Source organism: Neopelma chrysocephalum, unplaced genomic scaffold (genome assembly GCF_003984885.1).
Source record: "Neopelma chrysocephalum unplaced genomic scaffold, ASM398488v2 Primary Assembly neopelma1_100, whole genome shotgun sequence".
Taxonomy (NCBI): Eukaryota; Metazoa; Chordata; class Aves; order Passeriformes; family Pipridae; genus Neopelma; species Neopelma chrysocephalum.
Genome location: NW_020897763.1, coordinates 2,475,708 through 2,498,784, shown reverse-complemented (window position 1 = coordinate 2,498,784; position 23,077 = coordinate 2,475,708). Strand labels below are relative to the sequence as shown.

The 23,077-nt window shown below is 53.4% G+C and overlaps 1 protein-coding gene across 3 annotated transcripts in view; it reads left to right on the top strand.

The window, feature by feature from the left end:
• Positions 1-3,042: 3,042 nt before the first annotated feature.
• MFSD4A (major facilitator superfamily domain containing 4A) overlaps positions 3,043-23,077 on the top strand; it is a 21,613-nt gene continuing 1,578 nt past the window's right edge. The window contains exons 1-10 of one of the 3 annotated variants that reach the window (XM_027695331.1): positions 3,043-3,294; positions 3,435-3,572; positions 10,441-10,639; positions 10,768-11,007; positions 17,065-17,233; positions 18,933-19,048; positions 19,940-20,113; positions 21,491-21,638; positions 22,257-22,327; positions 22,502-22,622. In XM_027695331.1, coding sequence (XP_027551132.1) covers positions 3,520-3,572; positions 10,441-10,639; positions 10,768-11,007; positions 17,065-17,233; positions 18,933-19,048; positions 19,940-20,113; positions 21,491-21,638; positions 22,257-22,327; positions 22,502-22,622 — 1,291 coding nt within the window. In that variant the 5' untranslated portion in view covers positions 3,043-3,294; positions 3,435-3,519. Of the gene's footprint in view, positions 3,573-4,310; positions 4,587-10,440; positions 10,640-10,767; positions 11,008-17,064; positions 17,234-18,932; positions 19,049-19,939; positions 20,114-21,490; positions 21,639-22,256; positions 22,328-22,501; positions 22,623-23,077 lie in introns of those variants that run through there. The other 2 variants (XM_027695330.1, XM_027695329.1) reach the window with 2 other exon arrangements.

The following is a 23,077-nucleotide window of genomic DNA, read 5'->3' as shown; positions in this document are numbered from 1 at the left end:
CCATGGTGGGTGTTCATTCCATGCCATCCCATTCCGTGCCACCTTTGCTCCTTCCCACAGAACCATTCCCACGGATTTCCCTGCTGCTCCAGGACACCTTTCCTGCTACCAGGGCGCTTTTTGGCTGGGTGTGGTGAACTCCCAAAGAGCACAAAAGGAGTTTGCCCAGCAGGTGACCTTTGCAGGGGGCTGAAACCCAAGACCTGGGAGACTTGTGCGTAATAGGAAAGTGTTTCTGTGGTCCCTTGCGTGGCTCCTGAGGCCCTAAATAAATATTTCCACAAGCCTATCGGGCAAATAAAGCCCAAGGCTGACAAGCCCAGCCCAGGTTTGCAAACCAGCCAGAGGGCAGAGCTGGGGAAGGGACAGGGGAGCCCTTTTTCCCACAGATCCAGCAGCTAAAATCCCCCTGGGATCAGAGTTACTCAGCTCCACTGTCCCCTTTGCATATTCCTGTTCTCTGGCCTGTCAGTGCTGGGGAGAATCTTCAGAATTCCCTGGGAATGTGGGAAGAGCCAGAGCAGGGGCACGAGGGGCCCTGTGGGATCTTTGGGACCGGGCTGTGGTGGGAGCCCGTGGATGATTTAGGGGCTGGTTTAGGGAAGGGGACAGTGCCCTTCACCCCCCTCCTTGGGCTGCAGCTCCAGCTTTTCCAGCCTGAGTCACGTCCCGGGGCTGGTGTGGGCAGGTCCCCAGTAACAACCTGTTTGCCAAACCAGTTCCTCCATCTGCTGCTCTCATTCCTCCAGTGCCGCAGCTGCCGGAGCCGCATCCGGGGGAATGCTGCCCAGCATCCCCAGCCCACATCCCCCTCCTGGCTTCCAGACATTCCCAGCTGCCCAAACAGCCCAAGTATTCCCTCAGGGAGTCCTCCTGCCTCGCCAGGATGCTCCAGCCGGGTCACTGGTTGCTCCCTGGGTGCTCCAGCCGGGTCACTGGTTTCTCCCTGGGTCTCAGGGTGTATCTGTCCATGAAGCTGGTGTGATTCCTGCTGCCCTCCACGGGATTATCCGAGTGTCAGCATATTCCTGGTGCATTTTGGGGAGGTTCAGCCTGGCCTGTTCCCTTGCAGCCACCCCCCTGGGCCCTGGTTTTAGTGCCCTAAGCACAGCTCAGCCGTGGTGGGTGTGTGACTTGTTGCAGTTGGGTTGGGTGGCAGGAAAACATGTAGGTGAGCACTTCCTCCTTTCAGACAAGTGTTACAAGATCTCTAACAACTGGGCCAAGATTTCAGGCTAATGTTTGGCCTGGAAGTGGAGCCAAGCTTTCCAAACCACGCTGTGTGTTTTGAAACTCTTGACACGAGGTGAACACCTCTCTCGTGTGCCCATTCGGGTTCCTGAGCATCTCTCAGGCAGCCAAGAATGATTTGACTCATCCCAGGGGGAAGTTTACCCAGTGTTGTAAGAAGCATCCTGTCCTCTTTCAGTCAGGCTCAGTGATTCAGAGTTATTTTCTTATCTCCTCAAGCTTGCTTGGTGCTGGGTCTTTTGGAAGCATCAAAGTTCCCATCTCCAAATGTACACGTGGCTCTTGGACCTCTGGGATAACTCTTGCGGTTTCTGAGGGGGTCAGCCCAGATTTTCCCTTTGTGGCCTTTGGCAAAAGAAGGACAGGGATAACTTGAGCAATCCCTCAGCCCCAGGCCCTTGGCCGAGCTGCCAAAAAGCCTTGGGGGAGCCTGTCCCCAGGCCCCTGCTGTCCCAAGCCCAGCTGTGGGGTCTCAGTTGGTTCCACCCCAAGGAAACCCTTAGAAAACCTATAACTGGAGTTGGATTTCCCCAAGGAAACCCTTAGAAAACCTATAACTGGACTTGGATTTCCCCAAGGAAACCCTTAGAAAACCTATAACTGGAGTTGGATTTCCCCACTGTGTTGAGAAGCGACGCCAACAGCACAACAGCAAATCTGAGCAAATCTGGGCCGAAGCTCTACAGCCACTGCAAGCAGGACTGATCACCATAAAGGAGCTGAAAAAATTAACTGGTGCAGTGTGAAAAATCCCCGCTGTGCCTCTTGCTGTCCCGGGAATGTCGGAGGGCACGGGAAGCTAAGGGAAGGGTTTTTCCCAAGCGCCTGCTAGATGTTGTGGAGCGCTCTCCGAGGGATGCTGCTGGCTGCAGCCGTGCTGCTCTGCTCTTCCTTCATTCATGGTTTCGCTTTGCAGTTTGCAGCAAGTGCAAAGCTGTGGGTGTTTAATTCTGTGCAAGTACAACATTGATCTCAGTTTGGAAAACAGCCGAAAGTGCCTCCTCGTGAAGCTAATTCGGGGGTTGCACATACTCATGGTCCTGTGGCTTGCATTTTTATGAGCTGCCTCCCAGGATCTGGATTTCAGTATGTGGAACCAGAAAGGATCTGTGTGTTCCTGTGCTGACTAACCCACCTACGCCTCGGCTCTTATTTGCAAGCATATCTTGCCTGGTTTGTGTTATCCCTGATAAAAGGGCCTGATATTCCTGGAAGCAACTGTTCCGGCATCCAGGTCAGTCGTTGGAGCTGGGGAAGGGGTTGTGCCAATATTTGTGGGCTCTGGTGTCTGGATGCTGCCTTTCCATCCGGGAGTGGGGGATGCAGGGAGCCTGCAAAGGTAGGGAAAGCCTCGCTCAGCCATTTTATAGTTGGGAATTCAAGCCCTGGGGAGCTGATGCTCTCCAGTGATGGGGATGTAGCAATGGAAGCCGGGAGCAGAGTGCAGGTCTCCCAACTCCCTGTCGAGTAAAGGGAGAACCAAGATCAGGATTGAGATCAAGAATGTGGCCCAGGGGAACCTCAGCTCAGCCCTTTTCTTGGGGCAGAGCACCTGGTGTGTGGAAAACAAGGATCTGCTGTTTCATCAGGTTAAGTTGGCTCCAGGAACAAGGAGATGTATGGACAAGGAGGGTCAGGAGATGACTTTCCCAGCAGTGTTTTGATGGAAAGGCCTTTATTGTCACAATCCTTTCTCCCTCATCCTCCGCTTGTGGATGGGGAATTGAGCTGAGACACTTTGCAGCAGTGTGGCCTCTCAAATCCAGTTTTTGCCTGGCAGGGAGAGCCTGAGGCTGTGGCTTCCAGGCTGTGCCTCCCCCTCCCCTCCACCCTGCCATCCAGGCTGTTTAGGAAGGTGGTTTATCATGTAATGATAAAACCCAATTTCTGCCCTCGCTGTTGACTCACTCCCTGTCCCTGAGCAAAGCGCTTCATTCCTTCCTGGCCCTGGGTTTTCCCATCAGTCAAACAGGACAAGGACATTGCTCCAGCCCTCCAGGCAGCTCAGCTGCTCCTTTGATTGTTTAATGGCTTCAGGTGCAGGTGCTGAGCGGCCCCAGGAGTTCTGAGCTTGGGGCAGTTGGGAGGGTGGGGGTGCAATGACCCCCCCTGCCCCCCACGGTCACTTGGCTCACTTTGGTGGTGGAAGGGGACGTGACCTTGTTCTCCTCACTCTTGGGAAGACTCCAGTGGATGCCACGGGCACGGAGGAACAAGGACTTGGACGCAATTTGGATTAGCTAAACATTAAGCTCTGGCCAGGTGGAAATGAGCACCTGCAGCCCTGGAGCAGCATTCCTGAGGGCCGGGTCACAGGATGGGTGAGTACCTGTGCCCAGGAAGGGACCTGGAGCCAGCCCTCCACCACGGCTGAGCTCCATCGATTCTGCTTTTGCCTGGAAAGAGTGTTCTAAAAATTGCCAGTCTTTCCTAGCTAAAGTAGGTGAAATATTTATAAACCCATCCTCTAGAGAAGACCTTTTGCGTAAGCACCGACTGCTCCGGCTTTAAAACCCGCGCCCTCCCCCCACCCCGAGCCATCCTGTGCCTCTTATCTCAGGGAAGGGGCAACTTTAATTGCGTTTCTCTGGGAGGGTGACACCCATTTACGGGCGCGGGAGACCGCAGGGACGGCTGGCAGCAGGGAAAAAAACGAGAGAAAAAAAAAAAAAAGGAAAAAAGGGGGAATTCTGGATTTCCTTGCTTGGCTGTGCTCTGTTCCTGTAGTTTAATACCGCGGGGTGCGCCGACCACGCAGGGGGGTCGCCCCACTTTTGGAAAGATGATGCGGGAACTGGGAGAGAGGAGAGGGAGGAGGAGGATGTGGAAGAGGAGGAGGAAGAGGGGGGGACACGCGATGCTCGGGATGCTTCCAGCCCCCCAGGGATGCTCCGGGGTCCGCCGGGGCGGCTCCGGGGGCGGCGGGGGATGGAGAGGGGCCCCGCTCCGCCCGGCCCCGGAGGCGGAGCCAGCGCCCGGCGCGGCGGGATCGGGAGCCACATCCCGCAAAGGAGGAGCGGGGCCGGGCTCGGGAGCGGGGCGGCGGCGGGGCCGGAGCCCAGCGCCGGAGCCCATCACCGCGGCCGCCCCGCGCCGCCGCCCACCATGTGGTGGGACGAGCGGGTGTCGGCGCGGTTCCGGAGGAACCTGCAGCCCACCCTCACCTACTGGAGCGTCTTCTTCAGCTTCGGCCTCTGCATCGCCTTCCTGGGGCCCACGCTGCTGGACCTGCGCTGCCAGACCCAGAGCTCCCTCTCCCAGATCACCTGGGTCTTCTTCTCCCAGCAGTTCTGCCTCCTGCTCGGCAGCTGCCTCGGAGGGGTCTTCAAGAGGACGTAAGCGCCTGGCAAACTCAGCGCACCTCCCGCGGGGGGGAACCGGCTCCGCACAGACCCCCCTCCCTTACCCCGGCTCGGGGGCGGGCAGCTCCGGCTCCCCCCCCTTCCCCCCTTCCCGGGATTCGCCTCCCTCCCGCCGGGTTTGCCGGGATGCTGCGTGGGAAAACCATTCCCGAGTGGAGCGACCGTGGGCGTCGCGGAGGGTCCGCGGCCCCCCTCGCCCGAGCGCTCGGAGGGAGGGGGATTCCCGGCAGGAGCCGCTCCCGAGGGTGCCGCTCTCCCTCCTGGTGTGGTTCCATCCCCTTGGAGAGGAGCTGCCGGTTCCTGGAGCTCAGCGCAGCGATAGCCTTAGTGTGAAGTTACAGCCAGAACTTCCCGGGAGGGTGTTTCTCCTCGACCTCGATTGTTTAGCGCAAAAAAATTTATATTTTTGGAAGCGTGTTTTTAATAACCTCGGCGGCAGAAATCGAGGCGTTTGTCGTGCTTGCCGGGAGTTTGGGCAAACACGTGGCGGGATGGGAGTGGGGGGCGAGGGGGCGAGCAGGAGATTCGAGGGGCTGGGGAGACACCCGGGCACGGCCAACCACGGATTTGCACCGAGCCCTTCCGTCCAGGATGTTGTTTAAAATAAATAACCCGCGATGGCTCAGCCCTAAAGATCGCCCGGGAGGCGTTTGATTTGAGGCTTGGTGACAGTTGTGAGAATCAGCTGATTATTTACATTGTCACCGATCCTCCGGGTGGTGATGTAACGTGTCAGCTCCGCATGTGTCTGATACTCACCCCGTGTGTACGGGCGAGGTGTAGCCGGGAGAATTTTTTTTTGCACGAATCCTTTATAAAATGCTCGTCGGGAAAGGCTTCGTTAAACATTTCTTGGCGTTTTCGCTCCTGGGGAGCTGTCGGCTGAAGGAGGAGGAGGAGGTGTTTGAGCACCTGTAATTTGCCGTCGTGGCACATTGAACTGTCCTGGCTGGAGAGAGGCAGGAGCTGCTCCGTGGGGCTGTGCCAGGTGTGGGGTGCCCAGGAACGGGAAGGGCACGTGGGAACCTTGCTCTGGGTCTGACACGGATCTGGGAGTGCTGGGTCAGCAGGCAGAGCCTTTGCCAGCCCCCGGGGCTGCCTCGCATATGTTTGAAGGAGCAGGGGAGGAAAATGCAGAATTGTTTCCTGCTGTCAGCTCCTACCAAAGCTCCGGGTACGCGGATCCATTTGGGGTTTTGCGCTTGGAGACTCCCAAACTTTTAACTCTGCAGCGGCAGAGGGGGAGGGAGTGTGTTCGCTGCAGAACCGGGATGTGTTTGGGGTCGCAGCCTCTTGGAGCACAGAGGTTTTGGGAAGTGCCTGTGAATCCCAGCTCAGGACTGACAGCCCTGCCAGGCAGGAGGGAGCATTTCAGATATTTGTGCTTGTGAGCGTTGTGGGGGGTTACTCACAGCCTGCCAGGGTACAAATGTGTGGGTTTGGATGGGAATATTAACTGTTCAGGCTCCAGGAGCTCCAGTGCTGTCCCCTCCTCAGGGATGGATGGATGGATGGATGGATTGAGCTGTCCCTGCTGCTGAGGGTTTCTGCTTCTGGGCCTTGTCGTGGGTTTATAAATCAAATGATGCCTGCCCTGGTGCCAGGCAGGGAGGAGCACTGGACAGGTCATCTTTTCCAGTTAGGACACGGAAAGCTGCTCTAGAGCATCCCAAGCGTTGCCTGGCTGTGAGCAGCGAGCCAAGTCTGGCTGCAAGCTGTGTGTGATTCCTGATTCCTGAGGAACACAGGCTTTGGTTTTTGCTTAAAATATCTATTGGCCTGAGTGATAGACTCGTGAGGGACAGACAGCAGTGTTGTCACTGCATTCTGTGGCAGAAGTGGGTGGTGGGACCTCAATAAAGTTTGATTCCTCTGACTGGAGAAGGTGCTGAGTGCTGGGCTGTGCTCCTGGCACTGGGGACATGGAGCATAATGATGGCATGAATCCCTTCAATAAGAGCCTGGGCTGCCAGAACCAGCTCCAGAATTCCCTCTCGTGTGAGATTTTTTTGGGAAGAAAAAAGTTTGCCGTTGTGAGGTTCCCCGAGGGGTGTAAAAATAATGGTTTTGCTCCGTTTTGGAGTCGTGGGTTTGCTGCTGGTCTCTCATTTGGGAGTCAGGGCTGGGGGGGGAGCAGGATGTAGCTTCAAGGTGTGTTGTTTAAGCTCACCCTCAGGTTCACAACAGGCTGCTGCTCCCTGGTAACACCTGCTTGGGGTTTGCTGGGCTGTTGTGACCAAGCTCTGCTTCAGAAAATACGGATTTTCACGAGTGGGGTTGGGGTTGAGGTGGAGTGAGAGCCCTGGCTCAAACCCTGGTGCTGTCCCGGGGTTTTAGAGGCTCCAGGAGCACAGACAGCCCTGGCAGGAGCTGGTGCCCTCTCCAAGGAACCCCATGCTCCTCTGTGGGAAGCACCCTGAAGACTCTTGTTTCCTGGTATTCCCTGGATTCCCAGGAGCTCCTGATGAGGTGTGAGGCTGTGTTGGGCAGGAGTGCTGGGGGGGACCTGAAGCCCTCCCTGGGCTCAGTAACCCAAGTGGGAGGTGAGATTTTTGGGTAATCCAGCCCTGAGTTCCCCAGCAAGCTCCAGGGGGAAACTCTGTTCTCCTGCATCCCCTGCCCCTCTCCCTCTTGCTTCCCACTCTCCTTTCCCACATTGTTGGATTTTAGGCCTGCTTTGTGAAGTTAAAACCACGCTCCCTCTGTGCTTCTGTGCCACACACACTGATGGCAGAAGCACCAGGGTGACTGAGCTCCTGAGCCCCAGGTTGCTGTTTTTTATTCAGAAACTGCATTTTTGTGTCCTGCTGAACATTTGCTTTTGCTCCCAGTGTTTGGGTCAGCCCTGAGCTGATCCCACTGGTGTTCAGCAAAGAAGAGGAGGGGACTGGTGGGTCTGGTGCTGTGTTGGAGCCCTGAGGAGGCTCCACTCACAGTGACCCACACCAGGGCCTGGAGGGTGGATGAGATGGGACCCTTTTACTCTCCTTTCATCTTTACCTCGGGGCACCCCACAGCACATCAGCTGACCCTGTTCTCTCCCTGCCCTTCAGGCTCCCACCTTCTGCAGGTTTCAGCTCCAGAATGTGGCTGCTGCACACAGGACACTTCTCCCTGCAAAGGAAAACCTTTTGTTGCTGAGACAGCAGCCCAGTGACTTGAGCATGTCAGGCAATGCTCCCTGAGCCTGGCTGTGCTTCCCCTGGAGACAAGGGGACCTGAAGGCTGATGTGAGATAAATCCCTGCCTCCTCCATGTCCTCACCTTGTCCCCTCAGGGCTTTGGGGTTTTTAATGATCAGTTTTGCAAGTCTGAGTTAGCCTGATTATCATTTTTCTTCTTGATGTGAGTGGCTTAGAAAACGCTCCCTGGGGGCAGGGAAAATGTGCTTGAAGCTGAAGGGAACCTGCTGCAGTGGGAACAAGCCAGGGAAGGAGAGGGGAAGCTTTGCTGGCTGTGGCTGCAGGATTGACTGTAGAATTGACCATCCTAATCCTATGGGGATCAGCCTAAACCTTCCCTCAGGCCCTGTGATGGAGCCAGGACGTGCTTTGGGTGGTCCTGAAACAGAGTCTGTGGCATTCCAAGACTCTGCTGAAGTGGAGTCTGCCCTGGGCACAGCCACAGCTGGTGCAGAGCTGTGCTGGGCACAGGGACTGGTTAGTGATGGGGACACAGAGGTGTCAGAGACCAGGCTGTGGCTATGGCATGACAGCAGGGCTGCTTTTTAAGCCCTTTGGAGAGGTGAATTGGTTTTGCATCATCAAGACACAAGGTACTCTGAAAGTCATGGGTTTAAGGATGCTTTCAGAGGGGGTTGTGTCTAAAGGAATCCCTCTGATGGTTGTTCAGTGCCTCCCTGGGTGCTGAGCTGTGTCCTGCAGCTGCATCTTCAGCATCTGGCAGCAATTTCTTGCTCCCCCCTAATGCCAGAGCCAGGGAAGGGGCAGCAGGGCTGTGTTTCCCCCCAGGCTGCTGGTGTTTGCAGGGGGGTACAACCGTGTTCTTAACTTATGGCTGGAGGCAGGAATTTTTCCCCACTGGAGATATTTTTAGTGGTTATCAAGGCCACAACATCATCCACAATTAATGCCTCTCTCCAGTAAGGAAGGTGCTCCCCAGCCCAGCACAGGCAGTGCCGTGGTGGCTCCGCTGGGACTGTGGGAGGGAAGAGGCTTTTTTGGGATGTCTCCTGTGCTTTTCCCGGCCTCGGATGCACCAGCTGCTGGTGCCTCTGCCTCTCTCCCTCCTGCTGTACCCTGGAGAGAGCTGCCTCATCTCTCCAGGCCCGAGGCTGCCTCTCTCTCATTTGTTAGCTGCTCTTCCTGCCGTGACTGTGCACATCTCACATCTCGCCCGGCTCCCGCCCTCCCCCAGAAATCCCACACTGGCTCCCCGCTTTGCTGTCAGGGAACCATCAGCAGTTACAGCCTGGTGAGATGCTGTCTCCTGCAGCACGGGCTGGCTGATGGGTGAGCCAGGCTGGGCCGGGCCACGTGAGCAGGGCCAGGTTTGTGCCACGGGGCAGCAGAGCACAGGAGAGGTGCCCTTGGCCCGTTTTCCCCGCGGTGCTGTGGAAGTGCAGCGTCAGCAGGATGGGGAGGGTGCAGGGTCCAGTCCCCCGGGGCTGCAGATGGATGAGGATCCTGCAGAAACACAGTGAGATGCCCAAGGCCAGGCCCTTCTGGACGAGCAGGCAGGGCAGGAGGGGTGGCACTGAGGTGCCCAGCTGTGCTGCCAGCCTCTGCCTCCTCGTCGCCTTCCCCTGCCTGGCTGGCAGGGTGTGGAGCAGAGACGTGGGTGTTCTCCTTGCTGGGGATGTACCCGTGAGCCCTTTGCTGTGGACAGACCCACACCCCCCATCAGCCCCCAATTATTGCTAATTACCAGCTCACTAAGCAGCTGCTGGTCATCACTCTTGGCTTCTCCAGGGTTTGGGAAGCCGGGGTGGGATGAGGACCTGCCTGTGCCGTTCCCTCTCTGCTGTGCCTTTACGGTCCCATCTCTCTGCTGGTTCCAGCGCTTCGCTGTCTGGTCCCTGTTTCCTTCCTTCCTTCCTGCCTTCCCACTTGGCAGCTCCGGGGCCGCGCGGTGCCAGCCCGGGCGCTGCTCTCTGGCTCCCCCGGCTCCCACCGGGAGCTGCTGCCAGAGCCGGGAGGGGACACACCGGCTTTGCCTCCGCCACGCACGGCCCCGGGGCTCCTCAGTGCTGAATCCCACCCTGTCGTGCCGGGAGGAGAGGTGATGCTGCCAGAACACAGAGATGGCACAGGGCACGGAGAGGGAGCTGCAGTGGCTGCCCTGTGAGCAGGACAGCACGTTCAGGCAGGTCTGGGATGGCACGGTGCTGTGGGTGCCGGCAGCTCTCGTGTGATAAATGAGAGAGAAATGACCCAGAGCTGCTCAAGAGTCACAGTGTGGCCCCACCTGCCCGTTCCCACGTCCCTTTGCACCCCCAGATCTGCCCAGTTGGCAAGGGGAGGGGATTGTTTTGCCTGGAAACACACAGTGTGTGGGTTTGGAGGGATGGTTACTCAAAGAGCTGGTGGAAGATCTGCCTCCTTGGGGCATCACCCTCCCCACAGGAGGTGGCAGTGCCCAGGGCTGGCTGTGGGGGTGATGTGGGGGCATTGGGGTGAAGGGTGGGTGGTATTTCCCTTCTCTTGTCAGAAGAGCACGTGCTGGAGCTGCACTGAGTTGGAGCTGCAGCCTGTGGCTGCTTCTCCTGCTAATTCCTGCCCCAGAGCTGGGTCAGGAGGCAGGTGTGGTGTGGGTGCTGCTCTAGTGGTACTAATCCTGTCCTGTCTTTCCTCTTCCCCGCTCTCAGGTTGGCTCAGTCCTTGTTTGCACTCTTTGCCTCCTCCCTGGCCATCTCCCTGGTCTTTGCCATCATCCCCCTGTGCCACAATGTGGTGGTCCTGGCTGTGGTCATGGCTGTGGCAGGGCTGGCCATGGGGTGCATCGACACCATCTCCAACATGCAGCTGGTCAAGATCTACCAGAAGGACTCTGCCATCTTCCTGCAGGTGGGTGTGGGGTCTGTGCCTGCCCTGGGGCTGTGCTTCCTCAGAGGAGGAAGAGGAGGGAAGGGCTCTACCACCTCCCTGCAGAGCAGTGATCCTGCTATTCCATTTATGGGTCTCCTCTCTTGCAGGCCCTTCATTTCTTCGTGGGCTTTGGGGCCCTGCTGAGCCCCCTCATAGCCGACCCCTTCCTGTCAGACACCAACTGCATCCTGTCCAACTCCACGGCCAATGCCTCCAGCAACCTCCCTCACATCCGAAAGTCCCTGGTGCCACATCACCCGGGCAACCTGTCCCACTACGACCTGCCCATGAAGGGCATGGTGGTGACCCGTGTCTCCTACGCCTTCTGGATCATGGCCCTCATCAATGTAAGTGGATGGGATTTTGGTTGGGAATATCCCTGCTCCTTGGGTTTGTGGGAGGCTGTAGCTTTGGGGGGTGCTGGTGCCTGTTGGACACTCCTGGTGATGGGGAGAGGCACGAGGATGGTTGTGCTGGCCCACAAAAAAGGTTCATTTTTTGCCAAGTGCCCGGGTTCCATCAGGGCAGGACTGTCAGATGGGATGGGGTCTGACAGCAGAGGGGAGGGACCATCCTGCAGGGATTTGTCTGAGCCCTCTGGGAGCAGTTTGTACCTCCAGCATCCCCTGAGCAGGACCAGCAAACTGCACTCAGACCCACAGGGTCTTCCTCCCTAGTCAGCTGGGGAGGAGCTCAGTGGTGTGGGGATGGTGTGTCAGGAGGGGTTTGTCCAAGATATTCACAGCAAAGTGCCCATCAGTGAACTGAAAGCTTGGTCAGGGTGTCTCTGCCTATTTATTGTGTTTCCTGGTGTCTCACAGCAGATGTAGAGGCCCCTTGGCCCTTCCTTTGGGGTTTAGTGCCCGTCCTCTTCCCCTGCCCTGCTGAGTCCCAGAGGGGATCCTCAGTGAGCTGCTCCTTCCTGCAGCCCCTGGGCTCTCTTTTAGAATCCTGGAATAGAATAATGGAATAATTTGGGTTGGAAGGACCTAAAAATCACCTCATTCCACACCCTGCAGTGGGCAGGGATGCCATCACCCCCCCAGGTGTGCCCAGGGCCCCATCCAGCCTGGCCTTTGTTCCTTACCTCTGGTTAATACCAAACCCCAGCAGGGTGAAATCCAGCTGGTCCCTTGCCCAGCCTGGCAGGGCTGTGCCCGTGTCGTGCCCACCTCCAGTCCCTCTGCAGCAGAGCTGCTGCTGTCCCTGCCCTGGCAGCAGGAGCCCTCCCAGCCTGTGTCCAATGGTCCATGGAGATGTGGGGTGATAAGAGCACAGCGGGTTGGTGCAGGGAACATCAGCCCTGCCAAGCGGTGCTGCTCGTGCCAGGGCTGATGCCAAGCCTGGTTTGGGTCCTGGATGGGAACCCCTGAGGGTGGGGGTCCCAGGGTGCCCCGAGGGCAGAGCAGAGCCCAGCCCCTGGAGCCCTGGCCATGAAGTGCTCTGTTCTCTGCTTATAAACATCTGCCAGGGCGGGGACAGCTGAGCTGGTGCCCCTTGTGCACACCCAGGGAGCTCCTGCAGCAGAAGTGAAGGGGGATCCTGAGAGCAGGACCTCCTGGTTCCTGTCTGCCCTGCAGCCCCAGAGCCTCCTTCCCCTCCCCTCTGAAGCTCAGCCCTTGCCCTGCTGCCAAGGCATGAGGATGTGGGGATGCTCCTTCTCCCTGTCCCTGGATCTTTCACCACTCTGCACCGGGCAAAGGGAACAGGTTTCCTTGTGTTCCTCCCATTTTCTGTGAGTTATAACTAAAACTTACCCCCAGTGCACCTCCTCCAGGGGCTTTCACAGCTCCCTGAGGGGAGGAGAACAGGCAGGTGAAGGAGCTGGGCAGGGGCTGTAATGAGCTGCTGTGCAGAAGTAGCAAAAGAATGCTCTGCCTGGGAGGAGAAGCAGCTTTAATTACCTCCAGCTCTGCCTATGCCCTGGGAAATGTGCTTTTAATTACACCGGAGCCTTATCTCCTTTGCCAGTCAGTTCTGGGCAGACTAATTTAGATTTGAAGCAGCAGTTTAATGCCTGCTTTGAACCCCACAGTGGGTCTGAGATCGGGAGCACTGATGGTGGCTGCCAGAGCCCTCTCTGTTCCCAGCAGTGTCCTGGGGACATTTTTGGGGCAGGATGGGACCACAGGCTGTGCCCAGCAGGTTGGGAGCTGGGCTTGTGCATCACGACGTGCTCCAGTGCCATGTGCTCGTGTGGGTGGTTTGACTGTGTTGTGCCCACACTGAATGCAGAATTCCCACAGGCTGCAGGAATACCAGGAATACAGCAGGGAGTCTGGGGTGCTGGAGACCAGTTTTTGGGATGAGGGTTAAGGCAAACATAAATAAGAGTGGGGGAGCTGGATGTGCACAGCTCTGGAGTGTGTCCTTGTGCCAAAGCCAAGCTGTTATTGCCTTTCCCAAATCCTCACTGAGGGAACTGACTTTATTCCTTATTTAAAGTAACCCAGCCCTGCTGGAGATGCTGAGCTCCAAACCTGCTGAGCCTTCTTTAAGGTGTAAATATCAGGGGGGAGATGATGGTGAGGGGCATTTAAACCCCCAGGGTTCCATAGAAATGGAAACCAGAGCAGCAACCCCCCATTTCCACCCCAGTTTTCACAGGGCTGTGTTTATTCTGACAAGACACAGGCTGAAATGATTCATTTTGAGTTCTTGCTTTAAGTGGAAGTGTCTCAATTTGACTCTGGCACAAGTGTGATGTGTAAAGCTGTTGATGTCATTGAAGCAAAATGGCTTTGCTTTAGTAAAAATTCAGCAGCTCAACATAATCAAAACAAAGCACTTCGATGACTCCCGGCCAAAATCTTTCGTTCTGAGAGAAAAAATTTTGCCTTTTCATCCAGATTTGGAAGAAAAAACAATATTTTAAAATTCAGTTTTCCCACAGAACGGAAATTTCATCATCCAGCCCGTTCCAAGGGGGCTGGAAATCAGGAAAAATGTTCCTCTGAGAGGGATGTGTTTGTCCGGAAGGTGGTTTCCCAGGGGAAGTGTGGGACACTCCATTGTGCTTAGGTTGCTCCAAAGTAGCCTGGATACAATAGCAGGGAACTATCCCGTGTTCCTTGGGGGGGGGAGAGACCGAAATAGCAGCTGGAGGGAAGGAGCTGAATTATCCCCACATTGTCTGTGGGATGCAGCAACTTGTTGAGCTCGTGGTTAAAAGCTGCCAGGGGAAGGAAAAACCCTGGGAATTTGGCAAGTGGAGCTGGAGTGTTGGGTCCAGAGATTCAGCCTCCTGCTGCCTGGTTGGTCCTCAGGCTCCTGGTGGGATGCTCAGGTGCCCCTCTTCCCCCTTGGAAAAAAAAACCAAAAACCTTCTGCTGAAAAAGGCAGGAAAGCAGCAAAATGAGCCTGGGAAGAGAGTCTGGGAGCAAATCCCTGCTCAGGAGGGGGGGCTGGTGGGAGATGGGACTGGGGGTTGCAGCTTGGTGGGGTTGGGGATGGTGTGGGACACCGTGGGCTCTGCAGGGTGGTGCTTTGGGGACTGGTGTCCTTGTTTTGGGGGTTGTGCTGTGGCTCATCTGCTTTTTTCCCGCTGTTTGGGGCTCCCTGCAGGGTTTGGGGGCTTTGGGAGCTCTTTGCCTCGTGCCAAACAGCCCAGACACAGCCAAGGCTCAGCCCCAAGAGAACCAAAGCTGCTTTAGGAGCTGAGTAACAGGATCCTGCCTGGATAAACAGGATAAACACAGTGGCCCTGCTTGTGTCCGGACTCCAGGGGCCAGTGGGGCTCATCCTCAGCACCCAACCTCCCCAACTGGGCATGTGGGAACTGGGGATGGGGAGAGGGGCTCAGCACCAGCTTGTGGCAGTGGAAGGGAAGGTCCCTGAGCTGTCCTTGTCCTGCAGCCAGGGCAGGCTGCTCCTCTCCAGGATGGATTTATCCCTTTGCTTGGTGAGACCTGCCCTGGCAGGGCTCTGCTGTTCAGCTGGGTTTGCTCCTCTCCAGCTGCCTGTTGGTGCTTCTCCCTCCCCTGTGCCCACCCCAGAGCCAGGGCTGGACCCTCCCATGGGCCAGGTGGCCACAGGTGAAGTGCCAGAAATGGAACAAAAAAAAGGACCTAAAGCTCTAAAGCAAAAGGGACCTGCTTGCCCTGGATATGAGGGTGTGGAGAGCAGGGATACACCTCCAGTTTGGGAATTGGGGATTCCCAAAACAGGGCCCTTTTCCGTGGAGACACCATGTGCTCCTTAAGGCTGGAAGTGCCCAGGGCCCTTATCTGTGTGGCCAGTCCCTCTGCGTGGGTAGATTTTTTTTGCAAAATCTGCAATTTAGAAGAATAAAATCTGCTCCTGACCTCCGGAAGGATCAGGACTATCAAGCAAATGCGTTTTTCTTCCATGGGACCGAACTAACTGTTCCTATTCCCATTGTTCCCAGAACAATGAAGACTCGTAAATGAATTGAGGGCGAGAGAGAGGCGGGGTGGGGTGTGTGTGTGTTGGGGAATTCTCCATACATTTAAATCGTGCCACGAGCCAACAAAAGGCAGGAAATTCGGAGCTGGAGCTCACACTTGCTCGCAGACATGTAGAAAACAAGGGAATGAGCTGTCACTTAGGATTTCCTGGCTTTTTTTCCCCCCCAGCCCGTGGCAGAGTAAACACTCTGGCTGGGTTGTGACGGCGAGGGGCAGGACAGCTCCCTTCTCACCAAAGAAAAAAAAGAGAAAAGAGCAATTCCCTCTGGACTCGGAGGCACCACCGAGTCGTGGGAGCGTGCGGGGAGCAGCCTCATCCCCTGGGAGCACAGTGCCAGGGAATCTGGTGCTGTGGCTGCTGCCTGGTGCATCCAGAGGGCAGGGACAAGCCCATGTGGCACCAGGCAGGAGGGGAGTGGTGGGGTGGGACTGCAGGGAACGGGACTGTGTGTGCTGGGAGCATCCCTGGATGAACAAGGGGCTCTCAGGCAGCCCCAGCAGTGTCTGGGGGCTCCCCTGTCCTCATTCCCAGGTCTCTCCTGGTCCAGAGGCTGAGCCGAGGGGCTGTTTGGAGTCACTCAGCTGTAGCTGTGCTGGCGCTGTTGGCCTGGGAACCACGAGCTCATCTCTTAGGAGATGCTGAGCAACCTCTGCTAATGGCTGGGGATGTGTCTTGGAGCAGCTCTTCCCTCCCAGACAATTCCAGCCTCAAAAGGTCTCCCGTTAAAACTTCCCCCAGGCAAAAGCTGCTCTATTGTTTTATTCTTTGGGCAGAAGTGGCCAAATGTTGGACCCTGGAAGGTTTTGGTGCCTCATGAGGTTTGTATTTAGGTGCCTTCTGTTCCAGTGTCCCTGTTCCCAACCCCAGGTGAGTGGTTCCCATCCCACAGGGATGGCTGGAGATGCCCCAGCAGATCAGGAGACTTTCCTCTCATTCCTGTATCAGCTGGGTCACCAGTCTGAGCCGTGAAACCCTGCATAGAAATTATCTGTTATTACAGAATAAATAACCAAAAGTGTTTTATGCCAGGTGACATTTGTTTCAGGCTCACTTCAGACTTTTCAACGAAATATAAATGTGTGGGGGTAAATAAAATAAATATCAAATATATTTATAAATATATTTATAATATATTTATCTATTTTTATATATTTATATATTTATAATATATTATTATAAATATATAATATATTTTAAATATATTTGTTATATAATATAAATATATTTAAATATAAATAAAAATATAAATAAAATAAAATGGTGTGGATTAAGTACAAAGCATTTAAGGCTTTTTAAAGTCAGTTGTCAGCCTTTGCTTTTGCTCTTGGGGGGCAATTCAGGTGCCTCCTTTCAGAATTTTCAACGAAATATAAATGCGTGTGGATAAATAAAATAAATATAAAATATATTTATAAATATATTTATAATATATTTATCTATTTATATATATTCATCTATATATTTATATATTTATAATATACTATTATAAATATATTTATAATATATTTATCTTTTTTAATATATTTATCTATATATTTATGTATTTATAATACATTATTATAAATATATTTATTATATATTATAAATATATTTATTATTATATATTATATATTATATTATATATTGTAATATATAATACATAGATTATAAATATTTATATTTATATATTTATATTATAAATTTATTTTATAATATATAGTATTTATATATTTTATATATAAATAATAAATATTTATTATTTATTCTATATTATATAATATAGAATAAATATATGTATAAATATAAATATATTTATAAAATATAAATAAAATAAAATGGTGTGGATAAAATAAAAAGTATTTAAGGCTATTTAAAGTCAGTTGTCAGCCTTTGCTTTTGCTCTTGGGGGGCACCTCCTTTTTAGCTGCTGGGAGCGGGGACCCGGGCAGTGTTTGTGCCAGGCTTGCTGTGCTCACCTGCCCCTCTCTTTGCCGCAGCTGCCCGTGCCCATCGCCGTGTTTTTCCTGCTCTACAAGGAGAGGATGGTTCCCTGTTTCAACGGGAGCAGCCACCCCCTGCTCTCAGCTGATGAACTGGCCATGGAGACGCGGCCCGGGGACAAGGACGAGCTCTCCACCCCCGTGCAGAGACCCCCGGCAGCTGGAGGTGAGCTGGAGCCGCTTCTCCCACAGCTTTTTGAGGGAGAAAAACAGCCACGTTTGAGTGTTTAACAAGTGAGTTAAAAGTTTGACTTGTTTAACAAGTCTGGGTTTAACAAGTGAGATCCAGCGCTATTGTCTGAGGAAGGAAACTTTCCAAAGTGTGCACATGAATCTAATGCAGGAGCACTCAGACAATCCAAACAACCCATTTGGTGCCCAATTACCCTCAAATTAGGTGGAAGCCCTGAACAGAGATTAGAATCCTAATCCTAATGGGGACTTCAGCCTGTATTTCTCCTAAAACTAACCCTGGGCTCCCTTTAAACAAAAGTTGTGCCCCTTGGTTCCCTGTGGTTTTGGGTCAGGTTTCTCTCTGGCTGTTCAGTTTAAAAATGGCCATTTTGAAAGTTGTGCCAAAATGTGAAAAATGGCCAAATGTGAAAGTTGTGCCCCTTGGTTCCCTCTGGCTTTGGGTCAGGTTTCTCTCTGGCTGTTCAGTTTAAAAATGGCCATTGTGCTGCAGGCACTGATTTTTATGGAAAAGGAATAAGGCCAGTGCCCTTGTTTGAGAGGGGAAAGTTAAATCCAGCAATAGTTTGCTCTTGAGCTTGTGACTACACCCTGTTTTGGGGACAATAGTGACATTGTTCTTTGCTACCCAAGAGAAACATATCAAAGTAAATTCTTTGGTTAATTAGTGAATCTCAGAAGTAAACATGGCTTAGGGCTGTCAGGGGAGTGTTCAGTGTTATTTCTGGAGAGATGCTCAGGCTTTACCTGAGCAGTAAAAGGGAATTTTAGGGAATGCTTGAAGGTGGGGGCAGTGGGGATGTGCTGCAGGGAAGGGTTGGGGGTGTCCCTGATGGAGTGGATTCCCTGCTGTCTGATAACACCTGATAGTGTTCCACAACCCACTGGAGCTTCATGTTCTTCAGATCCCCATCATCCTCTTAAATGCAGCTGGGATTAACCCTTAGGGAAGGGGGGAGGCTGTGAACTCACTGCTGGGATCTGGGACAGACACGTCTGTGCTGGTGAAACCCCTCCTGCCCCACAGCAGGGACAGTTCCATCCTTGCCATGCAGGAGCAAATCTCACCTGCACAGGACTCCACGTGCTGCCACCTCAATGCCAGCCCCTTGCCCATCCCAGAGGGGTTGTGCCACAAGCACAAGGATGGGAAGGCTGGGAATTCCTGGGGTCCTCACCCCCAGCTTTGCCAGGCTCCCAGGGGTCTCTTCAGCTGAGGTGACAGTGAGCTGTGTGTGTTTAATACTCTCTTTCCCAAAGTTGGCCTGTTTGGTTAAATATCATTTATCCCAGGAATTCGAGCTCTCCTGGGCAGGACCCTCCTGGGTGAGGGTTCCAGGGATGAGTGCTGTGGTTGGATGGGCTTGGATTTGTTGCCTGTCAGAGCAGGGCCAGCAATGTGGGACCCTAAATGGGAAGAGGAGCACAAGCAGCTACAGTAAGAGGGGTGGCAGGTTCCCTGGAGAGCCAGGATGCCAGTCTGTGGACAGCAGCCCAAAAACACATCCCTCTTCCTGCTGAAATCTCGGAGGTGGGTAAAGGTGAGGTGGTGCCAGCCAAGGTCAGCAGTGCCCCACATCCACAGTGAATCTGGGCACAAAACAAATCCCCACTGAGGGCTGGCAGCCACCCAGACCCCCCAGCTGAGTTTGCTTTGCATTGTTTTCCACCAGGTCACGACGACTTATTCAGCTGCTGCCAGAGCAGGAACTTCAGAGGGGCTTCTTACACCTACTTCGCAGTCCACGTCACCGGGGCTCTCGTTCTCTTCATGACTGATGGGATTGTGGTGAGTTCAGCTGGCAGAGGGGGCTTGTCTGACCAAAGCTCTGTGGGTTTCTTCCTCCCAAAACCTCTTGGAACTGCCCAACCCCAGCACGTGCAGTGGGCTGGACACGAGGGTCTGCCAGGCAGTGGTCTGGGGCTCAGGATCGTTCCAAGCTGATCACAGCCAGGCTGATGTGTGTCCTGCTTCTGGGGAGGCTTTTTGGCTCCTCCTGGGCTCTGTGGGGTTGCAGCTGGATTGCTAAAACCACTGACCACAGCTGGTTTAGAGCTGGAGCTGTGTTGTCTGCTCAGCAGAAGTCTCTTCTTACTTCAGCCAAGAGGCAAGAACAGCTTCATTTTAACTCAGAAGAAATGGTGGCTCTTTGCTTGAGGGGTCTCCCGAGCCCCCAAAACCCACACTGAGAACACATGGAGACGGTGTAGCCCTGCAGTGGCCTGACAGCCTGGCCCTGACTGGGCTTTGCTGCATGTGGCATGTCTGCCCAGGCAGGGAAGGCTCTCTCTTGGCTGCAAGATGCTGTTCTTTGTCTCATGGTAAAACACTGCTGGGTCTTAGCAGGGCGTTAATGAGGGTCCTGAGATGAGTGGGATGGGAATGTTCCCAGGGCCTCCATCTTCAGGGATGATCAACTCCTGCTTCTAAATGTGATGTTTGGAGAGCATGGAATTCCAGAAGGACAAGGGAAGCCCCTGGGGGAGAGAGAATCTCTGCAGACAGAGCTCAGCGTGCATTGCTGTTGAGTTTGGACTAAGGTTGAGCCCCGTGTTCTGCTTCTGGTGGAAGCTTCCAAGCCTTGGGAGCAGGTTCTTCCGTGGCTCTCCACCCATGAACAAGTGAGGGACAGGTTAAATCCCCGCCCTGGCCGTGACAGGATGTTTTGTTTCCCTGCAGGGGGAGTACTCGGGTTTCGTGTACAGCTACGCCGTGGAGGAGCCCCTGGCCGTGGTGCACAAGGTCGCCGGGTACCTGCCCAGCCTCTTCTGGGGCTTCATCACCCTGGGCAGGCTCATCTCCATCCCCGTGTCCTACCGCATGAAGCCAGCGACCATGGTCTTCATCAACGTGGTGAGGCTGGGTTTGGGCTGCTTTGGTCCTGGTTTAACCCCTCTGTCTCATCTCGGTTTGGTTGGGACGTGCAGAGCTCCAGCTCCTCTCCCCGGGGCAGGTTTGCACCAGGCAACTCAGTGCTCTGGGCTGGGGGACAAGGTGGGAACTGGGCACAGGTTGGACTCGATCTTGGAGGGATTTTCCAACCTCAGGCTGGACAAGGGGTCCTCCAGGCTTAAAACTTGACTGGGGAACTTTGCAGAGCCCAAACCCCTCAGTTAACCCAGTGTTAGACTTGTGAAAGTGCCCAGAGAAGTGTCTGCCAGCCTTGTTTACTTTGCACACAGGGAGGTTAATTCCATGGGAAGGGGAAGGCAGATCATTCCATAAATTCTCTGCTTAGACTGCAGCAGTTGTCAGAGAAACCAGTGTGGTGTGAGGTGGCTTAAATTAGTGACACACACTTGGAGAAAGGGGAAGGAAAATCCCTTCAGGATGTGTAAGGACAACAGGGAGGGAGATGATCCCATTCCCACTTCTTAGGAGGAAGAAGAAAGGAGTGAGAAGGCATTTAATTTACAATTTCTTTAAACCAGAAGTCATTTTGGTGGCGAGTTGCACAGCTAATACTGTGAGGCTGAGCACGGGGTGGTGAGAAGAGACATTTTGGGTTATTTTGAGCAAAAATTCCCTTGACTGGCACTGCTCCTGTAGGATAGCCCAGCTCTTGGAGTCACTGCAGGGTCACACAAACGGCAGCTCGAATTCAGCATCTTCAGAGTCCAAATCTCCCTTGAGCTCATGCAAATGGGCCCCAATCAGGGCTGAGACAATTAATTCAATACGAGCTGGAATCTCAGAGCTCCCTCTGCTGACTCTGCCCTGAGAGTTAATTCTTTGAAAGTGAGTTAAGTCTCATTCAGCAGTTAAATCTTACTCAAGTTAAAGAACATTAGTGATTGAAATAGGTAAATATCATGGAGGGAGCAGTACTACTGTATTGATTATTATTTTATTCAGCATTATGTATCGATATTTACACACCTTTTATTAATTATTATTTCCCAAATCTTCGTTCGCAAAGCCTAGCCATGATTAATTATTATTAATTATTATTATAGCAATTATTTAAAATATTAAATATCAATAAGTATTTTTTCAGGTACAATCTTAAGTTTCTATATAATGAAGTTGAGATGTAAAACCACATTATATCATCAAATCCTGTTATAAAAAAATTACCAAATTCTTTAAAGCCAGATGAATTTTATTTGTGCAGCGACTTCTGGTCTTTTCTCAGCGTATTTTCTTTTCCAGGCTATTTTCCTATCAGAAATAAAACCCAGAGCCTGTTGCAGCTCAGCATTTCTCTTACTCCACGTGTGTTGTTCGCAGGTTGGAGTCCTCATAACCTTCCTCCTGCTGCTGATTTTCTCCTCCAGCGTCGTCTTCCTGTTCGTGGGCACGGCCTCCCTGGGGCTGTTCCTCAGCAGCACCTTCCCCAGCATGTTGGCCTACACCGAGGACATCCTGCAGTACCAAGGTGAGCAGGGATTTGGGAACACCTCTGGCTGTTCAGATACCATCACCCCAAGCAGCTCCTTCCCTCCCCAGGGGTGCCCAGGAGGCCTGGAAGCAAGAGCTGCTTTGGAATTGTTTATTCAAGCTTGGAGTGACAAACCCAGACTGTAACAACCCCTGCTTGGCTGGCTAATAACTTCCCCAGGCAGGGATCCAGCCTGGTTCCTGCTTTCCTGCAGCTTCAGGGATCTCAGGCTCACACAAGTGCTGCTTTAGAGGTTTTACAGGGGAGATAAGTTTTGAAAACATCATCAGATTATCAGTGAACTGAAAAGCCCAGAGTCTGGCCAGGCTCTCCCAGGAGGGCTCTGCCAACCTCTGTCTCAGGGGCAGTGAGACAGAAAAATGAGCATCTTTCCAGCAAGAAGCAACATCACCTCTGCCAACAGAGACAAGGGATAGGGAGATTTAGGGTTTTTTTGGCTTAAACTTTTCCCTTTCTGCTCTGCTGCAGGTGAGCAGAGGCATTTTCAATGTTAAGTGGGGACGTACATTGAGTATTTGTAACTCTTGTGTGGGGAGATCCCTGGAAGAGCAGTTTAAAGCTGACCCTGCTGGTTGTTCCACTGTTTCCTTGCAGGTTGTGCCACAACCGTGTTGGTGACTGGAGCTGGGATTGGGGAGATGGTGCTCCAGCTGCTGGTGGGCTCGGTGAGTAGGCAAGACAGGCCAAAAAAAAATGACTGGAATTTTAAAGTCAAAACTTTAGTCCTGGTTCTGGGGAAGAAGCACTGCCTGACCCTCGAGTTATCACCCCTCCCTGAGGTATCTGAGTGCTCTGGTGATTGATGTCTGCTCCCTTTCCCATTTCCCTTCCCATTGCAGATTATCCATGATCGGGGCAGCTACAGTTTCCTGGTCTGTGGGATGATCTTTGGATGCTTGGCCTTCACCTTCTACACCTTCCTGGTGTTTTTCCACAGGATGTACCCCAAGCCCTCTCCAGGTAAGAAAGCACCAGCCCCTCAGCCCTGCTTTTGGAATGAAAGGAAGAGCAGCACCTGCAGCACCACAGGGCCAGGGCCCAGCACTCCAGCAAAATGCAAGGAAATGTTTATTTTTCTGCTGCTTCCTCTCCCCTTTTCCTGCTTGGACTTGCCCACAAAGCCTTGGCAGCCACAACCCGGGGTTTGCTTTCTTTTCTGTTGGAGAAGCGAGGGGAAAAGTAGGAATGGTCTGTGGATCTCAGAGAGAGAGAGGGAGAGACTGAACCAGCTTCCCTGTGCTGTTCCCTGGCTGAAATCCAGGGAACAAGTGGCTCTGCTATCCAAGGGCAGCTGTCAGGCTCTTGAAAAAAGCCTCACTGATAAAGGATTTCTTGCTTATCACCTCAGTCTGCAGAGGCTGTTTGTTTTTATAAGCACCTCCTGCAAAAGGAGCAGAGTGGGACAGGGAAAAACA